Below are 16,635 nucleotides of genomic sequence, written 5' to 3'. Positions count from 1 at the left end.
GGACGTCCAAACGTTTGCGTCGGCTCAAATGGTCGAAATCGTTCGGGCGTCCGTTTGCGTCGGGGGTGGCTCCAGCGACACGACGCATAAATTTTTTTTTTTCCATTCATGAAGCCATAATTTACATTAATAAAAAACATAAAAAAGCCATAAAGGCGTGCTAAAAGTAGGTGCTGCCTACTGGTCGTCGTCGCTGACGAGGTCAATGAACTTCGGCGTCGGCCATGGAAGCTCGTACGCCGGCGGTGGAGGAGGTACCGCCGCATGGGCAGGAGGCTGTGGCCAGGGATCCCCCGCCGGAGCAGCAGGCGGAGCGCGGTCGTTGGAACGCGTCGGCGTGGCCGGAGGAGTCGCCGGCCTCACCTGCGCGAGCGCTGACTCGCGGAGCTGGATTGCGAGCCCGTCCACAAAGTGAGCTCGTTGAGCTCGTCCTGCGCACCGTTGGCCAGTGCCATGGCAATGGCCTCCTCCTCGGAAAGGTCGGGCGGCTGGGTCTCTGGATCCCACGCTGGCCCGCCGTCGTCGTGGTCGTAGTCTGCCATGTCGACGTCCTCGTCCTCGGCCTCCTGGTCGTTCTCTTCTTCTTCTTCGGCGATCTCTCGGTCGAAGTAGTCCACGTCGCCGAGGTAGCCAGCGCGGCGACGCACGTCGAACTCCCACGTCCCGAATGAAATCCAGTTGTAGGAGTTCAGCGCGTACGCCTGATCCTCCCGCAGATCCGGCGGCAAGATCGCTCGGCGGCGGCGCACCTCGTCCAGCCGCTCACGGCCCTCGCGCGACACAGGGGGGGGGGGGACCGGCACGCGCCGCGAGTTCAGGTACCAGCCCTCTCCCGGCAAGTTCGCGTCCGGCCATGGTACCGGCCGGTTTTCCTCCCATAGCTGCCGCGCGAGGTCAACGCGGACGTACCGGCCGACCCATGCCTTCTTGCCGGACCGCGAGCCGCTAGCCTCCTGGTTGTTCTTCGTCTTGCGGAACGGCCAACATTTCTTCCCCATGACGTCGGTGGGGTGGATAGTGTGGGATTTGGCAATGGTTTGGTTGGGGAAATGGGCGCTGGCAGCGTCCCTTTAAGAGGCTCCGACGCCATCTCGCCTTCAATGGTCTGCGCTGCAACACCTACTAGCTGCGCACGCTCGCGGAAGCCGAGGCGCGCCATTAACGTGGCCCTGCAAAGGCTGCAGCGCGCCGCCCGGAAGTAATGCCGCGGAAGACGAAGCAGTTGTGCCGCTGCCAGGCGGGCCCGTGCGAGGACCGAGCGGACACTTTGCGCGTCCGCAGAGACGCAAACTTGGCGCATATTTAAGTCAGGTTTCCGTCTCCGCGAACGTCCGGTCACTTTGCGTCGCCCCGCTGGAGATGGTGCCAGACGCATTTTTGGTCACGACGGCTCAGCGTCCATTTGCATCGCGCAGAGATGCCCTTACATCAGAAAATAATCGGGCCGCTGACAGGAGGGCTTTCTTCTTGTGGGCCCCACTTTTGCTGACCCAAAGTTACCCTGTGACGTATAACTCCGAGGATGACACTGACAGTATGACTCCGGCCGCAGCGCCGCAATGCCAAATTCACCATACGGGCCATTTTCTCCCCACCACAAGTCCAGAACCCTGAGCAGAGATTTCCCCTAAACCCTCGTCTGTCGTCCCCAACACCCCCCATTTCTGACACCCTCCTCATGCGGCCATGGCGGGCTCGGATCTGGAGCCTGACATCGCCGACCTCTTCTGCCACTACAACGCGCTCTACTTCCACGACTCCCTCGGCGCGTGCGCCGTCTCCTGGACGGAAGAGCCACTCCCCTACGGGTAACCGTCGCCCTCCCAATCCTCGAGTTTTCGGGTTCCCGGGTGCCATTTAGGTTGGCTTTCGGGCCGCGGTTGTGCAGATCGAGGCTTCGAATGTTTGATTGTTTCCCGGATTTGAAGATATCTCCTGTTGCCTACCTTGTTCCCCTTTGAAAAATCAGCACACATTCACGGGATATCTAGATTTGATCCATTGTGATAATTTCCGAGGGAACTTGGAGAAGGCCCTATTGTGTACGAGCTGTGATTCGGTCCTTCCGGAGGTTTTTTTAGCACTCTTATCAACTGTAGTCAATCGTTCATATATCAGGGGAAAACCTTGACGGTTTTTACTTTTGGAGGCAAATAGTCCAGTCTTCCTCTTGTTCATTAGAATTAGAACACCAGTTCCTCAGAAGCGAATTAGGGCACCAGAGGAAACGCTATTCATATTTGGTATTCCAACTAAAAGTTCAAGCATAACATATGTGACTCATATAACCCTTTGCAGCTCGTGCACCAATTGTAATTGCAGTTTCATTGCTAACCTTTGAATTCTTGCGTTGTTATCTTGTCCATTGATCTGATGATACGCTGGAACGCTATGAAGTGGGTAGGGATATCTGGGTGCCAAGAGCAAAGCAGAATGATTCAGTATATTTTTGCATCTTTTTCCAGCAAGGAAAGAGGAAAACAATGGAGCTAATAATATTAATGCACTTCCATGTCGATTAGTCCGCATTGCCACTCTATGAAGTAGCCTGTTCTGGATTAAAAAATAAAATGAAAAGAATTAGCTAGTGCTGGATGGATCCACGAGTTGTCAACCATTAGATGGCATTGTGGGGATTGCTGAAATGGTCTAGGACTCGAAACTTCCTGTTGTTCATATTGTATTAATCATGGTGATTCACTCTAAATCTCTGAAAACACGGTGAGACATCTCTGAGCCCCAACGCAAGGATTTTTTTTAATTTTTTTTTGGTTTTCTTACTTGTAGATCTGATAAAATAACTTTTGATGAGAGAATTTGGTGCTGAGGGAGGATACATAACAATTTTATAATTAAGGATTAATCCCAGTACCAATTGAGGAATACATTTGCTTGAGATATGTAACATACAGGCTACCCCAAAAGAAGCCTCAAGCCCTCAACAGAGCACAATGTCTTCTAAGTATTTCCATATCATTGGATGTGTGATCTACGATATAGATATGACACCTTCCAAGTATTCATTATATCATAAAATTCCCGATTTCTCAAAAGTCTCCATTTCACAATAAATAATCTAGAATGTTATCTATAAATACTGTCCTGTTATAACAGGTTAACAACACCAAAAGCTTCAGTATGTGTGAGACGTGTATCATTACTGAACAATATTGGTGAAGTGTATAAAGCATTCACTTCAATCATTCATGAAAAGAGAAGACAAAAAACTTTCAACAGTAGTACATTTCAAAGGTCATTGGATTATCTTGTGATACATTGATCATAGTGATGGACTTGCATGTAGGTAATAACACAGTGTTTCCTTCTTTTCTTCTTTCTTTTCTTGGCCCTTGCCTTTTTGTACATTTGGTTTGCTCCCGTCTTCTTGACGGCCTCTTCTAATATATAATGACGCATGCTTTGGCATGTGTTCGAGAAAAAAAATAGTTGAATTCATTTGAGTGGAATAAACTGATTTGGCTTGAACTTCAAATAGGTTTCTGTAGTATAACCAATGCTAATGCCGAACTTAGTTATGTGTGCTTTATCATCATCCCCTTAGTATGTATCAAAGTTCTCACTGGTTCCCATTACAGCACTATACCAGAATATCTGTTTTGGACCTCTCATGTTTAATCATTTTCATGCAGTACCTTAAGTGCTTGTGAGTATTATCCTGGCGGTGGCGGCTGTATTGTACTTCTCTCCAAGTCCTTGTACGAATGCCACCCAGTCTCGGATCTGAAGAATGTTCTGCTCCATGAGATGATTCATGCCCATATGTGTGTCAAAGAAAATAATACAAACCATAGGTACTTAACTGGAATTATCTTAAAACTCTATCTTTCAATTTGTATTTTTTTCTGGTTAATTTAAAAATGGTGATCACAGTGACCATGGTGTGAACTTCCAGAAGCTGATGAATACAATCAATTCAAGCTCTTTACCAGATGCTCATGTAAGTTAAATTCAAGTTTTGACTTTCTGTCAGTCCATACTTACAGATTCCTTATTAACACCGTCAACGATATTCAGCGACCTGTTGGTGGCTACAGTATAATTGTGCCCCATGAGATCAGGAAGAAATACCAATACAAAGTAAGCATCGGGACTGTAATACTAGCAAGTGATAAATCTTGAATTCTATTTTGGGATTGACAGATGATCATTTTTGCAGTGCGAAAGATGTGGAGATTTGGTCAAGTCAACCGAGATCAGAGGACCTTCACATGATGACTGCATTGAGAGAATGGGTGCTAATTACTCGTGTATGAATTCAATGTGTCAGTGGCATAGGTATTAGCTCTATGCTTCGGTGCAATTATTGGTTTGGTATTTCATATTTATATTTGCCTTAGTTTATATCTGTAAGAATGCTGAACCTGCTAGAAAATTTTAGCTAGATACATGCTTTTCAGCCAACTGCGAAATTGTTGAAGGTAAAATCTAGTACTCTACGTGTTGTCATGCTAGGCAGTATAGGCTTGGTACTGATTGGAGATTTTGTTGCAACTTGCAACATTAAGACAGGGATCTGAGCTCAATGTATGATTGAAAGCGTACCAACTATTGTTATATTTTTCAAGACAAAGGGGAGATATTGAACTAACCTAGTGGTGATAAAGCTTACTTGTTTAGTGATAATTCTCTACATGGCTGGCATCCCACTACCAACAACATGGTAAGAAAATATGGTGGATTATCTGACTTGAACTTCGTTCAAATAAGATATAAACATAGTTTAGTATGAATGCTTACTGCCAGGATCTGATGATGTCTAGATAGATTTATGCAATATAAATATGTAGAAACTCATCGGTTAATCTTTCCAGCAATCTTGATTCCCTTAGAGGACGTAGGGCCAAACTGTATTGCCTACTGAACTAATAATTACACATGTTTGACACCGACATGAATATAAAAGGAAATTATCACTGTTTTTTAAGGAGTGTAAAATGCTGAATCTGAATAATTATCACACCGAATATCTTTTGAGAGAAAGCTAGAGCATTCATTCGTTTCTAGGCAGGGTAGGGGTGTAAGCGAGCCGAACTCAAGCGAATACACTCTGGCTCGGCTCGTGCTCGATTCACCTCATGAACAAAATTGAGCTCGAGCTCGGCATGCCAAAGGCTCGTCGAGCTAACAGGTCTCGTTATTTTTTAACTTTTATTCGCCAGTGCGTGTGCCTCTGCTAGATTGCACTGGGCTTGTTGCAGACTCCCACCTACGGCTTCTTTTATAGCTGGTGGTCAGCGTTCGCTCTTGTTACGCTGCTGAGGTGGTACTGAATTGTGTTGTCTGCCACGACCAGGATGCTAGTTCTAGTGGGCCATCCTATGCTGCCAAACATTCATGGGCCTGCGCATCGAAAATGTGATGAGATGTGAGTGCATGGCCACTCGTGGGCATGTGATACTTTCTTTCAAAGCCACATTAGGCTTAGCATGACCCAGGGTCAAGGTTTGAGTTCGGCTTTTGTTAACTCCTCGAGCTGAGCACGAGCCGAATCTATAACGATTCAAGCTCCCAATGTTTGACGAGCCTGAACTTTTTTGACAGCCCTAAGGGAGGGGAAGGACTGCCAATAAGGAAGCTACAAGAATGTATGGGCCAACATCAAGCCAACCAGGACTGCCGAAGTGCAGTGCAAGCAAACTTGAATACTTGATACATATATGGACCCAAATTTTTTTTTTTTGAAACTTTTATGGACCCAATTATTACATTCCTTCTTTTTGTGAAAACAAAATCAAAACCATTGAAAGCCTTAGAAGTCACAACTTAGCTTCTTCTAGATGCATATCACCGGATACCCTTCTGCCTCCACTTTGTGACCAGCAGCACACACTGCCAATCCCAAACAAGATACCATCTCTACATGGTATCAGTTTCGAGCACCACACATAGCCAGCCCTGCCTTAAGGCAAACGAGATACCATCTCTAATGGCTACAGAAGATCGGTAGAATTACCATATGCCTGTCTAAAACACCCGAAAAGGAGGAGACATCATCTCTGCATGCAACACATTGCAAGCTACCACACCACAAGACCCACTTCTAGGTTTGATTCACAAGCTGCTTCAGAGACACCTTATGCGGAAGCTCTAGCATCACAAAAGTCCATAGGATCCAACCAATCACCTTAACATCATGGAACAAGTTACCATCCGGATGTGTCGAACCGGAAGAAGATGTGTAAAGGATAGCGCGTTCCCAAGTATCTTGACCTAGTCGATGCAGGCATTACGTGGCCTAAAGATGGCAATCAGGTCGGGTTTTTACCCGGTCGATCTGTCTAAACCCATGAAAGAAAAATGCCCATATCCCACTGTGACCCAACCCATGAATCTCTGAGTCATGCGGCCAAGGGGTATAAAAAAAAGATCCATCTGCGAGTGGTTCGGCTTTTTCGTAAGCAAGGACGGAGCCGTCGAGTGAGGATTGGCTGAGCGTGCTTTCGCTGCTCGTGGTGGATTACTCTCTAAATTATCCGCTCTATTATTGCCTCATGATGTGATCAGGATTAAGTGATCCTATAAATATAAGCTTCGGCGCACTCTCTATTTTGCGTGACAATGAAGAAAGAGTCAAAGCCATGGATATCGCTGCAAGACTTGCAATCATTTCTTACCAAGTTCAAGATATAGAAAACAATAGAAAATGTCCATATCCCACCGTGACCTGACCCACGTGTCTCTGAGTCGTGCGGCCGATCACCCATTGGGTCCTAGCTTCGCTCATGACAACGTTTAACAATTAATGAAATTTTATTATTGGCCAGCTCAAGTGGGTTGCACTGAGCGAAATAGCACCCTCCCTCGAGCATCTATTATAGCGGTGCTCCAACATTAGTCTTGTTGGGAATACAAGCGATACTAATACTGTGTGACTGTTGTTTGATGTAGCTTTGAGACACTGGTAATAAGAATGGGCTCTTATCAATTCCGGTAGTAGAAGGCTCAATGAGCTCTCCTTTAGGGAAAGGAGGTTGAATGAGTTGTGTCATGACCATTTTCCATGGCTGCAACATGGTAGGAGTGGTGGGCCTAGTATATTTAGAAGGAATGCGGGTCACCATATTTTGGAATTTTCTTGGACAAATAAAGTAGAGTGCATGATACATCGTATGTGAAATGACAACCATCTCAGCATGAGGTCATATGCCACAAGCGACTAATATACATTTATTCACTAATATCAATCAGGTGACCCGAGAACTGAGTGCTAGCTCAGTGGCAAGGCTTGCGAGTGCGCAGCCAGCCCACCCGGGTTCGAGTCCCAAGGGGGGCCAAATTAAACGGGGTGTTATCTAGCGCGTATAAATCCACAGCTAGAGAGGTCTCATCCTCTATCTAACAACGTATAGCCAAGGGAGGGAATCTTCCCCCGTTGGTCAATCAGGTGACCCATGGGTAAACCCACGGGCGAAGACGACGAACCTACCCATGACTAATCAGGTTACCTGGGCCAATTGATGACCCATACCCTGTCCATTCGGGTCGGGTGCCCTTGGGTGCTGGAACCCATCGGTCAACTTGCCATCTTAACATATTCGTCCGAAAGAATTATGTGGATTACACACCACTAAAAAGCAAGGACCTTTGGTATAAAACTAAGCTTCCACAACAACATCTACGTCTGCTCATCAGACACTGTGGAGCTGCTCCAGGGGTATCACTGAAGCAACTCAAAGTCTGGTTATTTTACAGTATATCAACCATATTTCTTGTGTGCTAATATGTCCTTACTGCCATCCTACCGCAGAGGATAGCTTAGGATCATCCGTGCGTCGAAGGGTACAAAAGCCTGATTGATGACCTTAGTATCCTATCTCCTAGAAGCTTCATTATCAACTCACCCAAGAACGGTGGTCTCCTAGAACCAGACAGTTGGTCTGCCCTCAGATTTGGATAGGATAATTGTCAGACCGCGTTTCTGAAGCCAAGTATTTTGACAGATTCCTCAGTATAACTATATGTCCCGATGTCTCATAGCTGCATACATTGCCATTGGAGTGTGGATGGAGACACCAAATTCGCGTACATGAGTAGTTGGCAAGTCATTTACATGTAATTAGGAAAGTTGAGGATGGCTGACATTACTATCATCACTTGCCATGTTGGCACTTGGCACCTCTTTGAAGTTGTTTCATTCCCACCATTAGTGTTCACTGACTCGATGAGATTCCTTACATGTTGCATCTATACCACTCTCAAGAACTGTAGAAGAAAAAGGAAAGTTGCTTTTATATATTTGGAAAGGACTCCAAGTATGTGCGCACTCACTACTTACATGCTAATATGGGCGCATTGGCACACCAAATAATGCAGCTTGCATTTCACTTATTGCTTTCATGGTCACTGTTATGATACGTTTTTTCATCTTGTGCACATCTTCTCACCGCACAATTCGATCACTTATCGCGATTTCGTGCCAGTTGTATTTCTACATATACAGATGGAAATAACATTGTCTCAATGCACTAAGGATATGATAAGTTGAAACGTAGATATGATTACAAATATACAGATTATATAAGCCCACTTTGTTTGCAATCTCTTGATGATTGTTCATCAAGATGGTAGGTCCTGCAGCAGTACCTTAGCAGCAACTCAGTACCATTGTGGGGCTTGGCGAGGCTGTAGTATCTCCTAACGCTATGGAGTATGGGCTGACAAGACAACACTCACATCCTCCTCCGGCTCAAGATACAGGTGTGCACATGGGATTACACGTCGAATGCAAAGCGCCGGGCATAACCTGCCTCTCTTGGCCAGCTATTTATTCGAGCATGCTCTAACCCAAGTAATACTTATTTACAGTGTAACTATGATTTTATTTGGGTTGGAGCATAATGGAATGTAGAGATGGTCAAGAGTGACCGATGAGGCTCTACGCGTTGTATCCTACGTGTAACCCCATGTGCTGCCTGGACCTTGAGCCACAGGAGGGTAAGATCATTGTCTTCTTCATTTGTGGTTGCAGTGACATCAACTTGTCAGGATACTACATCCTTTTCAAGCCCCACACTGGTACAACTGCTGCAAGACCTACACTCTCGAAGAAAAAACATCAAGAGATCTTAGACAAATATGCATGTGTACATGCATATTTGTTTTAATCCTATCTACCGTATAACTTACTATTTTCTCTATGCATTGAAACATCGCTGTTTTTTGTTTGTGTACGTATAAGTAGGAACCACAAGATAAGTGCTCGAATTGTGCAGCAAGATTTGTTGAATAACAACCAGGATGAAAAAAGAATCATGACAGTCAAATTAACTGCTGCAAATGTTTGTAGACGGTAGCTTTCAATGTTTTAGTTTGTATGCGACATTTTGGGTTGCTACATTATATCTAATGCTGCGAAAACAAAGATAATGGCAGTTGAGCTGTATCTCGTTCATCTCACAACAAGAAGAAATGTATATATATATATTTTTTTTTTTTGAAAGGAAAGAAATGTATATATGGACACAACAATATCGAAAATGTCAATTAATTTTCTATTTCTTGAGCATACCCAATATATTTGTTGGTGTGCCAATTTACACATAATTACATATGTATTTGTAGTTATTTCTAAACATATAATGGAAACCCTCCCAAAGTTGTTGAGTAACCCAAGTGACATGTGCCACAGACATCAAGTCAGTGACACCGATGGCGTTAATGAAACATACTTCCAAGTTCCAACATTAAAGCTGAGGTTGATAATAGAAAGTCTGATTGAGGGAGGCACTGATACTTAAATTATTGGACATTGCATCTTAATGTAAACCTTAGTCAAAACTGAATAATCTCCAAATGCAGATTAGGTTATTGCTTTGCTGCAACTCTTACTGAACTGAATAATCCCAGAAAATGGATATGTGGGATTAGTCCATATCCAACTTGCACCCTGCTTTGCTCTTTCTCCTTTCCATCCTTGTACATTTGGATGTTTGGCTGTGAATGTCTGTCTTTATATGTATATATCTTGGTATGCAGTCACAAGAAGCGGTGCTCTGGTAGCTACTATGCAGTTCGAGAATCACCAACAGGCTGTGTGAGACTTAAGGGTTCAATAGGTAACTTTTGCCTTAAGACATAGTTGGTCTAGAAATGTCTGGACGAGTCTTCATTAGTATAGTAATGGTATTGCTTATTGCTCTTGACAGCTTCTTCAGCTAAAGAAACACTTGGTGAGCGCAAGGTTGATGAATTAACCAGTGGAAGTTGGCATGCCAAACATACATCAAATAAGGGCGCGACAAGAAATAAACATGGAAGGGAAGACGCGTCAGCTGAGTTCCTTCATCTTACTCCTGCTGCAATTGGCAGTTCAGGTCTGGGCTCCTCTTGCGGGGACAGGTCTAGTAAGAGAATCAAATTGTCGAAGGACCGTGGCTTTGACCTCTCGACTGCCACAACTTTTCAGCAAGTACCAAAGAGACCAAGAACAGATGCATTAAACAAGAACCACAAGGGCAGCAGACAAAAGAAAAGGAAAGTAAGCAAGTGGGATGGTTCCTACTCGGTACTAATCGAACAGATGAATTATTATTTTTTAGATCATTCAGAGGAAGATGAGGTACCTCTGATAAACAAAAGAACTGAAAGGAGAAAACGGCAAAAGTTACTGCAAAGTTCTCAGGCTACGCAATCAAGCAATGGTGTCGGGGGTTCTACTTCCAGTTCTCTCGAGGCCCAGGGGACAATAACAGATCTGAAATCTGTGCCTGCTTCTCAAATTGGTGAAAGGTTGTTGCCAAATCGTCTTGAGAGCAATCATGTAGCTGCTGCTTATCAAACTGGTCATGGAACTGTACATTCTCCGCTAGATTCACCAATGGCTGGTGAAATCGTGGACATTTCAGATGGGTGACTATCACAGTTTCTCTCCCAGTTTAGAAATGTTTAGGGTTGTAAACTTAAACCTCAGTTTAAGGTGCATCTTGCTACTGACATGGGCAGGATCCTGTTAAGTGTTTGTCATGTACATAGTTCTGTTGCATTTGGCCCCTTGTGCTAGCATAGAGAATGGGTTTCAGTGTTAGGTTTCTGTATTTCTCTTTGCTTTACTGTCAGTGGCCAGTGATGTAAATTCCAGAGCTATTGCTACCCCCTGTCGTGAGCTGTGAAGCAGCTCCTTTTATATACCAGAAAACTATCGCCATATCTTTAGCATATGTATGTTTTTTGTTTATTTCGTAAATATTTTGTTTTTCATAGGAAGATATTTCTGTATCTGAACTTCTGCAGGTAAACATGCAAATCGCTGTGCTCTGCTGCAACTGGGTGCTTCAGTTGCATTTGGGCTTGTTCAAAAAAAAAAGTTGCATTTGGGTCTGTCTTGTTTATTTTGACAACAAACCCCTTTTAAACCATTGAAATGATAAAAGCGACCCAAAACACACTCCGGAATAGCCTATCCTTATCTCCCTCCCAAATCCTCTTCTATATTCTTCTATCCACACTCGCGAGCTGCGCACAAGCGCGGCCCTCTCCCCGCTCCACCGCCATGGCGTCCATCACCCTGCTCGCCCTCGCTCCCGCCGCCGCCTTCCTCCACCTCCCGGCCTCCACCACGTCCTCCTCCTCCCACTTCGCCGCCATTCCCCGCTGCCTCACCGGCCGGCGGGCCCTCCCCCTCCGCGCGCGCGTCACCGTCGTGTGCACCGCCGCGGCTGCGGCCGAGGCGGCGCCCGTGGAGAAGTTCGCCCTCGACAACCTGAGCCCGCAGAAGGGGTCCCGCCGGAAGCCGAAGCGGAAGGGGCGCGGTATCTCGGCGGGGCAGGGCGCCAGCTGCGGGTTCGGTATGCGCGGCCAGAAGTCGCGCTCGGGACCCGGCGTCCGCAGAGGATTCGAGGGCGGGCAAATGCCGCTCTACCGCCGTCTGCCTAAGCTCCGCGGAATTGCCGGCGGTGAGTCGTTACAATCAAAGCACCGCCACTGCCCACTGAGCTCTATAGTCCTCTGCATCCTACATTGTTCATACAAGGTGCCCAATTATACTAGGAAGCAACCTGATGCTAGTTATACCATGCCTTTTCAGGAATGCACATTGGGTTGCCAAAGTACGTGCCGTTCAATTTGAGAGACATAGCGCTGGGTGGGTTCAAGGATGGTGAGGAGATCTCGTTGGAGTCATTGAAATCCAAGGGTTTGATCAACCCATCTGGCAGAGAAAGAAAGCTTCCACTGAAGGTACAGCCCATGATAGTTATCTGATTATTTTACTGAATCCCGAGTGTCCTTGCATTTGAGTGTGTAGCTTAACTTATGGCCCTATGTAATGTAATGTAACTTGGTTGGTTCTGTATCCGAGATGGGCGTAATTTGACATCGTACTGCAAGCTATATTTTGTTTCTATTTTTAGACTCGACAGATAGTTGACAACTTGACATCATCTTTTCTTGAGATGCAACTAGGAAATCTTACTGGGAGTAGTAAATATTACCCTAATTACCTAGATTCGGTAAAGCAGCACATCAATACCAGACTGGACCTAGAACAGTTGTCTATATTAAATTTGTAACATTGGGCGCTATCCTTACGATATGTGTTCTCCTGCTGGTAACAGTTGATGTTCGGCAGATGGCAGTCCTTCCATCTTAACTTTTGTTGTTCTCACTAGTTTACTTGTTAGTACATATGTTGCACTTTAATAGGGAAAAGAGAAATTGATGTATCAATAACCGAGTTTGTATAATCATGCACACGAAGTAAACAAATACTAGTAGGGACATGATTATCCAAAAATACCACACTTTCCGCTTCTTCTCGCAAGTTGCGTGAACTCATGAGCAACCTTATTATCATCGATGTTCATCATACTCCAACTTGTTTTACCTGGGTTGTTGAGGGTGTTAACTGCCAAAAAAGAATCAGATTTGAGAATTACCGATTGATAGGTATGATTAACCAGAGAAGGTCCTTCGAAACAAGCATGAGCTTCTGCACATGAACATGTATCGATATTTTTTTGGACAGCTAGGACAACTGCACCTGTATAATTTATATAACTCCAACTGAAGCACCTCCCGTTACCTCTTGATACTGTATCCACATTGATTTGTGCCTACCACCAGGCCACCACATCCATGAGTTAGAATTAGTATTCTGATACATCTTCTCAACATCAAGCAAGCCAGGAGAAAACATGGGTCATTTTCCTTTCACATCTTCAGATTTAGAGTACCCATGTTGTATGGAGTGGGCCTAGTCCATTAGAAGTTGAGCTGAGTCATGGACAGTAGAATCTCCTTTAAAATGAATAATGTCAGTATGGTGTGAAGCTTTCCAGATCAGAAGAAACAGTAAAGCTCGAGTTTCTTTGCTATTTAGATGTTTAAAAATCTAGTGACAAAGTAAACCAGGAAGTTCCTGTATACCTGTACGTATGTTCTGCTGGGGTACTCCAGTGCCGATGCAAATTATGTCCCTGAGCTCCAGCCTTCATGCACATGACAGTCGTGTGGGAGCTATACTTTTATGCCAGCTCACAAATGTCACAAGTACCAGAATTTTCCAATGTTTGCTGTCATTTGTTTTTCTTGGTTGCTAGTGCGTCAATATACACTTGCCATCCGAAAATTCTTACCTTGCTTGGCAGCACATTGGCACACCATATATGTTGCCATAAATTGCGTTCACTAGCACCCAAATGGCTACTCCCACTTTTCTGATTTGAGCAGATAACCAGTGAGCCAACTTATAAGCACTTCTGATTGAAAATACCCGTTTATTCTAGCGCCATGTAGTGAAGTCCTATTGGATTCAAATGTGCTGTATCAATCGGACTGTTAGAGTACGTCATGGGCCTGGGCCCGTTGGTCTTAGGGTTTGCTTAGGGGTCAAGTAAGCCTTGCTTGGGAGTCAAGTAAACCTCTCTATATATGGAGAGGAGATGTATCAATCTAATCAAGCAAGAATTAAGAAGGAAATCCCTTCCCTCTTGCCACCGGCCGTGGGCAAGGCCCTCGGCCGGCCCTCTCGCGCCAGCCCTTTAGCAACACCATAACACTTGGTATCAGCTTTCCCGGGTTCGATCATGTTCAGCCCTCCACCGAGTTCTTCCCACCCGCCGCGGCCGCACTTCGACGTTCCCGCCGTTCTCTCCCCGGCGGAGATCACCGCAGCCCTCCGCGATCTCACCACTACTGTCCAGGAGATCTGCCTCTTCCTGGCTGGTCCCTACAGGCCGCCGGCAGCGGCGGCGCTGCTGCCGTGGCAGCCGATGCACCAGGCGGCCTCCGCCGTGATCGCCGGGCCGCTGCAGCCGACGCTCCTGCTGTCGTCGCCGCCACCTGACGCCGGGCTGCTGCAGTCCCCGCTGCCCACCATCTCCGGGCCGGGCCCTACCTCGGCGCCGGGGGTCCCTCTTCTCCAGCAGCCGGCCGCCTTCTTCCCCACCGGGATGCTGCAGCAACAGCAGCTGCCACCGCCACCAACGCCGCCGCTGCAGCTGCTATCCTCACCGACATTGTCCCTGCCGTTTGGTGGGCAGCTGCTGTCGCCACCAACACCGCAGCAGCGGCTGCTGCCGCCATCGACGCCGTCCCTGCCTTTCGGTGGTGTGGGAGCGACCTTGGCCCTGGGCTCTACATCGACACCGCCCAGGATGCCCTTCCACCAGGTCTGTTTCCCTCCGTCGCCGTCACCGTCACCGCTTCCGGCTTGGATCGCTATCCGCCACATGTCAGCGGCGGTGAGGCTGCAGGCTGCTGCGCGCGGCCTCCTAGTGCGTCGGCGCGTGCGGGAGATGCGTGATCTGCAGCTGCAGCTCCTCCATGTTGCGCTTCGTTGCGCAACGGACCTCGATCTTGTCCGCTGCGTCGGGGATCTTGGGCGTGCGGTTTCCCCCACGGGCGGCGGACATGTTGTTTTTCCCGCGGGCAGCAACCTCCAAGTCTGCGACATCGACAGTCAGCTGGCGGGGAGAAGACATGGTGTCACCGACAGGAGCGCACCGCGTAGCACCACTGCATTTCGCCGCCGGCCACCGCGAGGGCTCCCTTGGTCCCGATGGTGTCCTTGGGATCCAGGGGGCTGCAAACTTACAAGTTCGGCGGGGGGAGGATTCTCGCCTTATCGTTCGGAGTCAAAAATAAAGAGTTGGAGTCTCATTCGGGTTAGCTTATTTCAGGTCAATACAATAGGCCGAGATGTAAAAGGCTTGTTTTTTAGGCGTTAGGTTTGTGTGGGGTCGAATCGTCGTTAGGTTGCAGCTCGAGGATGAGCTGCATGTCCAGGTGGGGTGTAGTGTTAGAGTACGTCATGGGCCTGGGCCTGTTGGTCTTAGGGTTTGCTTAGGGGTCAAGTAAGCCTTGCTTGGGAGTCAAGTAAACCTCTCTATATATGGAGAGGAGATGTATCAATCTAATCAAGCAAGAATTAAGAAGGAAATCCCTTCCCTCTTGCCACCGGCCGTGGGCAAGGCCCCCGGCCGGCCCTCTCGCGCCAGCCCTTTAGCAACACCATAACACGGACATCCCATTAACATGCTTTTAGTAACCATTACTTATAAAAAACAGCTTCAGAGTGAGCCTCTGCCATTGGCTTCCCTTGCAGTTTTCCTTCAAATAATCAGTTTCAGAAATAAGAAAACATTTGATATTCTGCACCAAAACGGACTTCATCTGCTACTTCTGATTTGTGAATGCCATTTCTTTTTGGTCTGTATGACTTATGTTAGTGTTCTCTTTACAAATATGCAGATCTTAGGAGATGGTGATGTATCAGTCAAGTTGAACATCAAGGCTGGGGCATTCTCCTCCTCGGCCAAGGAGAAACTCGAGGCAGCTGGCTGTACTTTAACAGTGTTGCCCAAGCGGAAGAAATGGCTACCAGCAGCTTACGTGAAGAACCAAGCACGTGCTGAAGAGTACTTCAAAAAGAAAAACGGCGGTGCTGGTGAACCTGACACGACCTCCACATAGAGTTCATTACACACTGTACTTCTCTACCCTTCTCTTTAGCATATGTCTATTGCTCCATCTCATCCCAAACTTTCCATGTACCATGGATTTTGTATTTATGTCATAAGAAAGTATTTTTGTGCCATCTTTTGTAGAGTCTTGTCATGCATGGTCCCTATTGTGGGTGTTTCTTGAAAGAAAAGAGTAGATTTCACAGATGACCATGTTTGCATTCTTGAAACAAAGCACTAGTTTATATAATTTTTGCTCATGAACATAAAGATCAGTAGTAACATAAGGCAACAGGTTTTAGGAATCAATGGTTCATGTCTAAAAAAATCACATGCCCACTTGTATCAGATGTCTTCAGACATTTCAATCCATGTAGCAGTACTTCACCTGGTGATATGAATCTGTGATGCTTTATATGCCAGCTATTTTCTCGCCATTTTTCTTCTTTCAACTCTGGAGGATAAAATCTGTTCTGGAAAGAAACAATAGAGTTATCTCTTTCAGAGAATTCTGGAAAGAATCAAATCATCATCTCAGTTTCTTCATTCATGCCCTGATGTGTACCTATGAGCATGTCATTTGTGCAACGTCTTCCGTGGTTTCTGGACAGTAGACGGCGTGCATATAGGATGAACCATTCCCCTCAGACAAAAATCTGCAATTATTAGACAGAAGTGCAAACTCATTCTATACACGCATAACAATTGATATGTG

General features: G+C 46.2%; 2 protein-coding genes across 2 annotated transcripts; both read left to right on the top strand.

Moving 5' to 3' along the window:
- Nucleotides 1-1,686: 1,686 nt before the first annotated feature.
- On the top strand, nucleotides 1,687-11,164 carry LOC124696832 (DNA-dependent metalloprotease dvc-1-like). The gene is made up of 7 exons (XM_047229492.1): nucleotides 1,687-1,808; nucleotides 3,651-3,812; nucleotides 3,892-3,958; nucleotides 4,036-4,098; nucleotides 4,178-4,296; nucleotides 9,997-10,076; nucleotides 10,167-11,164. The coding sequence occupies exons 1-7, from the start codon at nucleotides 1,687-1,689 to the stop codon at nucleotides 10,871-10,873; spliced, it is 1,320 nt and encodes a 439-aa protein (XP_047085448.1). The 3' UTR covers nucleotides 10,874-11,164.
- A 322-nt stretch (nucleotides 11,165-11,486) lies between these two features.
- Nucleotides 11,487-16,087, top strand: LOC124696831 (50S ribosomal protein L15, chloroplastic-like). Its single transcript, XM_047229491.1, has 3 exons — nucleotides 11,487-11,912; nucleotides 12,044-12,195; nucleotides 15,709-16,087. The coding sequence occupies exons 1-3, from the start codon at nucleotides 11,510-11,512 to the stop codon at nucleotides 15,928-15,930; spliced, it is 777 nt and encodes a 258-aa protein (XP_047085447.1). The 5' UTR covers nucleotides 11,487-11,509; the 3' UTR covers nucleotides 15,931-16,087.
- Nucleotides 16,088-16,635: the final 548 nt, after the last annotated feature.

This window comes from Lolium rigidum, chromosome 3, assembly GCF_022539505.1.
Source record: "Lolium rigidum isolate FL_2022 chromosome 3, APGP_CSIRO_Lrig_0.1, whole genome shotgun sequence".
NCBI lineage: Eukaryota > Viridiplantae > Streptophyta > Magnoliopsida > Poales > Poaceae > Lolium > Lolium rigidum.
Note: the sequence above shows the minus strand (reverse complement) of the source record. Positions and strands in the feature narration are given on the sequence as shown.

Bases quoted from the DNA above. Each gene is read 5' to 3' on its own strand.
- LOC124696832 (XM_047229492.1), top strand. From the start codon at position 1,687: ATGGCGGGCTCGGATCTGGAGCCTGACATCGCCGACCTCTTCTGCCAC. The intron at 1,809-3,650 runs GTAACCGTCGCC...ATTTTCATGCAG, and splicing joins GAAGAGCCACTCCCCTACGG to TACCTTAAGTGCTTGTGAGT. The intron at 4,099-4,177 runs GTAAGCATCGGG...TCATTTTTGCAG, and splicing joins GGAAGAAATACCAATACAAA to TGCGAAAGATGTGGAGATTT.
- LOC124696831 (XM_047229491.1), top strand. From the start codon at position 11,510: ATGGCGTCCATCACCCTGCTCGCCCTCGCTCCCGCCGCCGCCTTCCTC. The intron at 11,913-12,043 runs GTGAGTCGTTAC...ATGCCTTTTCAG, and splicing joins GCTCCGCGGAATTGCCGGCG to GAATGCACATTGGGTTGCCA. The intron at 12,196-15,708 runs GTACAGCCCATG...ACAAATATGCAG, and splicing joins AAAGAAAGCTTCCACTGAAG to ATCTTAGGAGATGGTGATGT.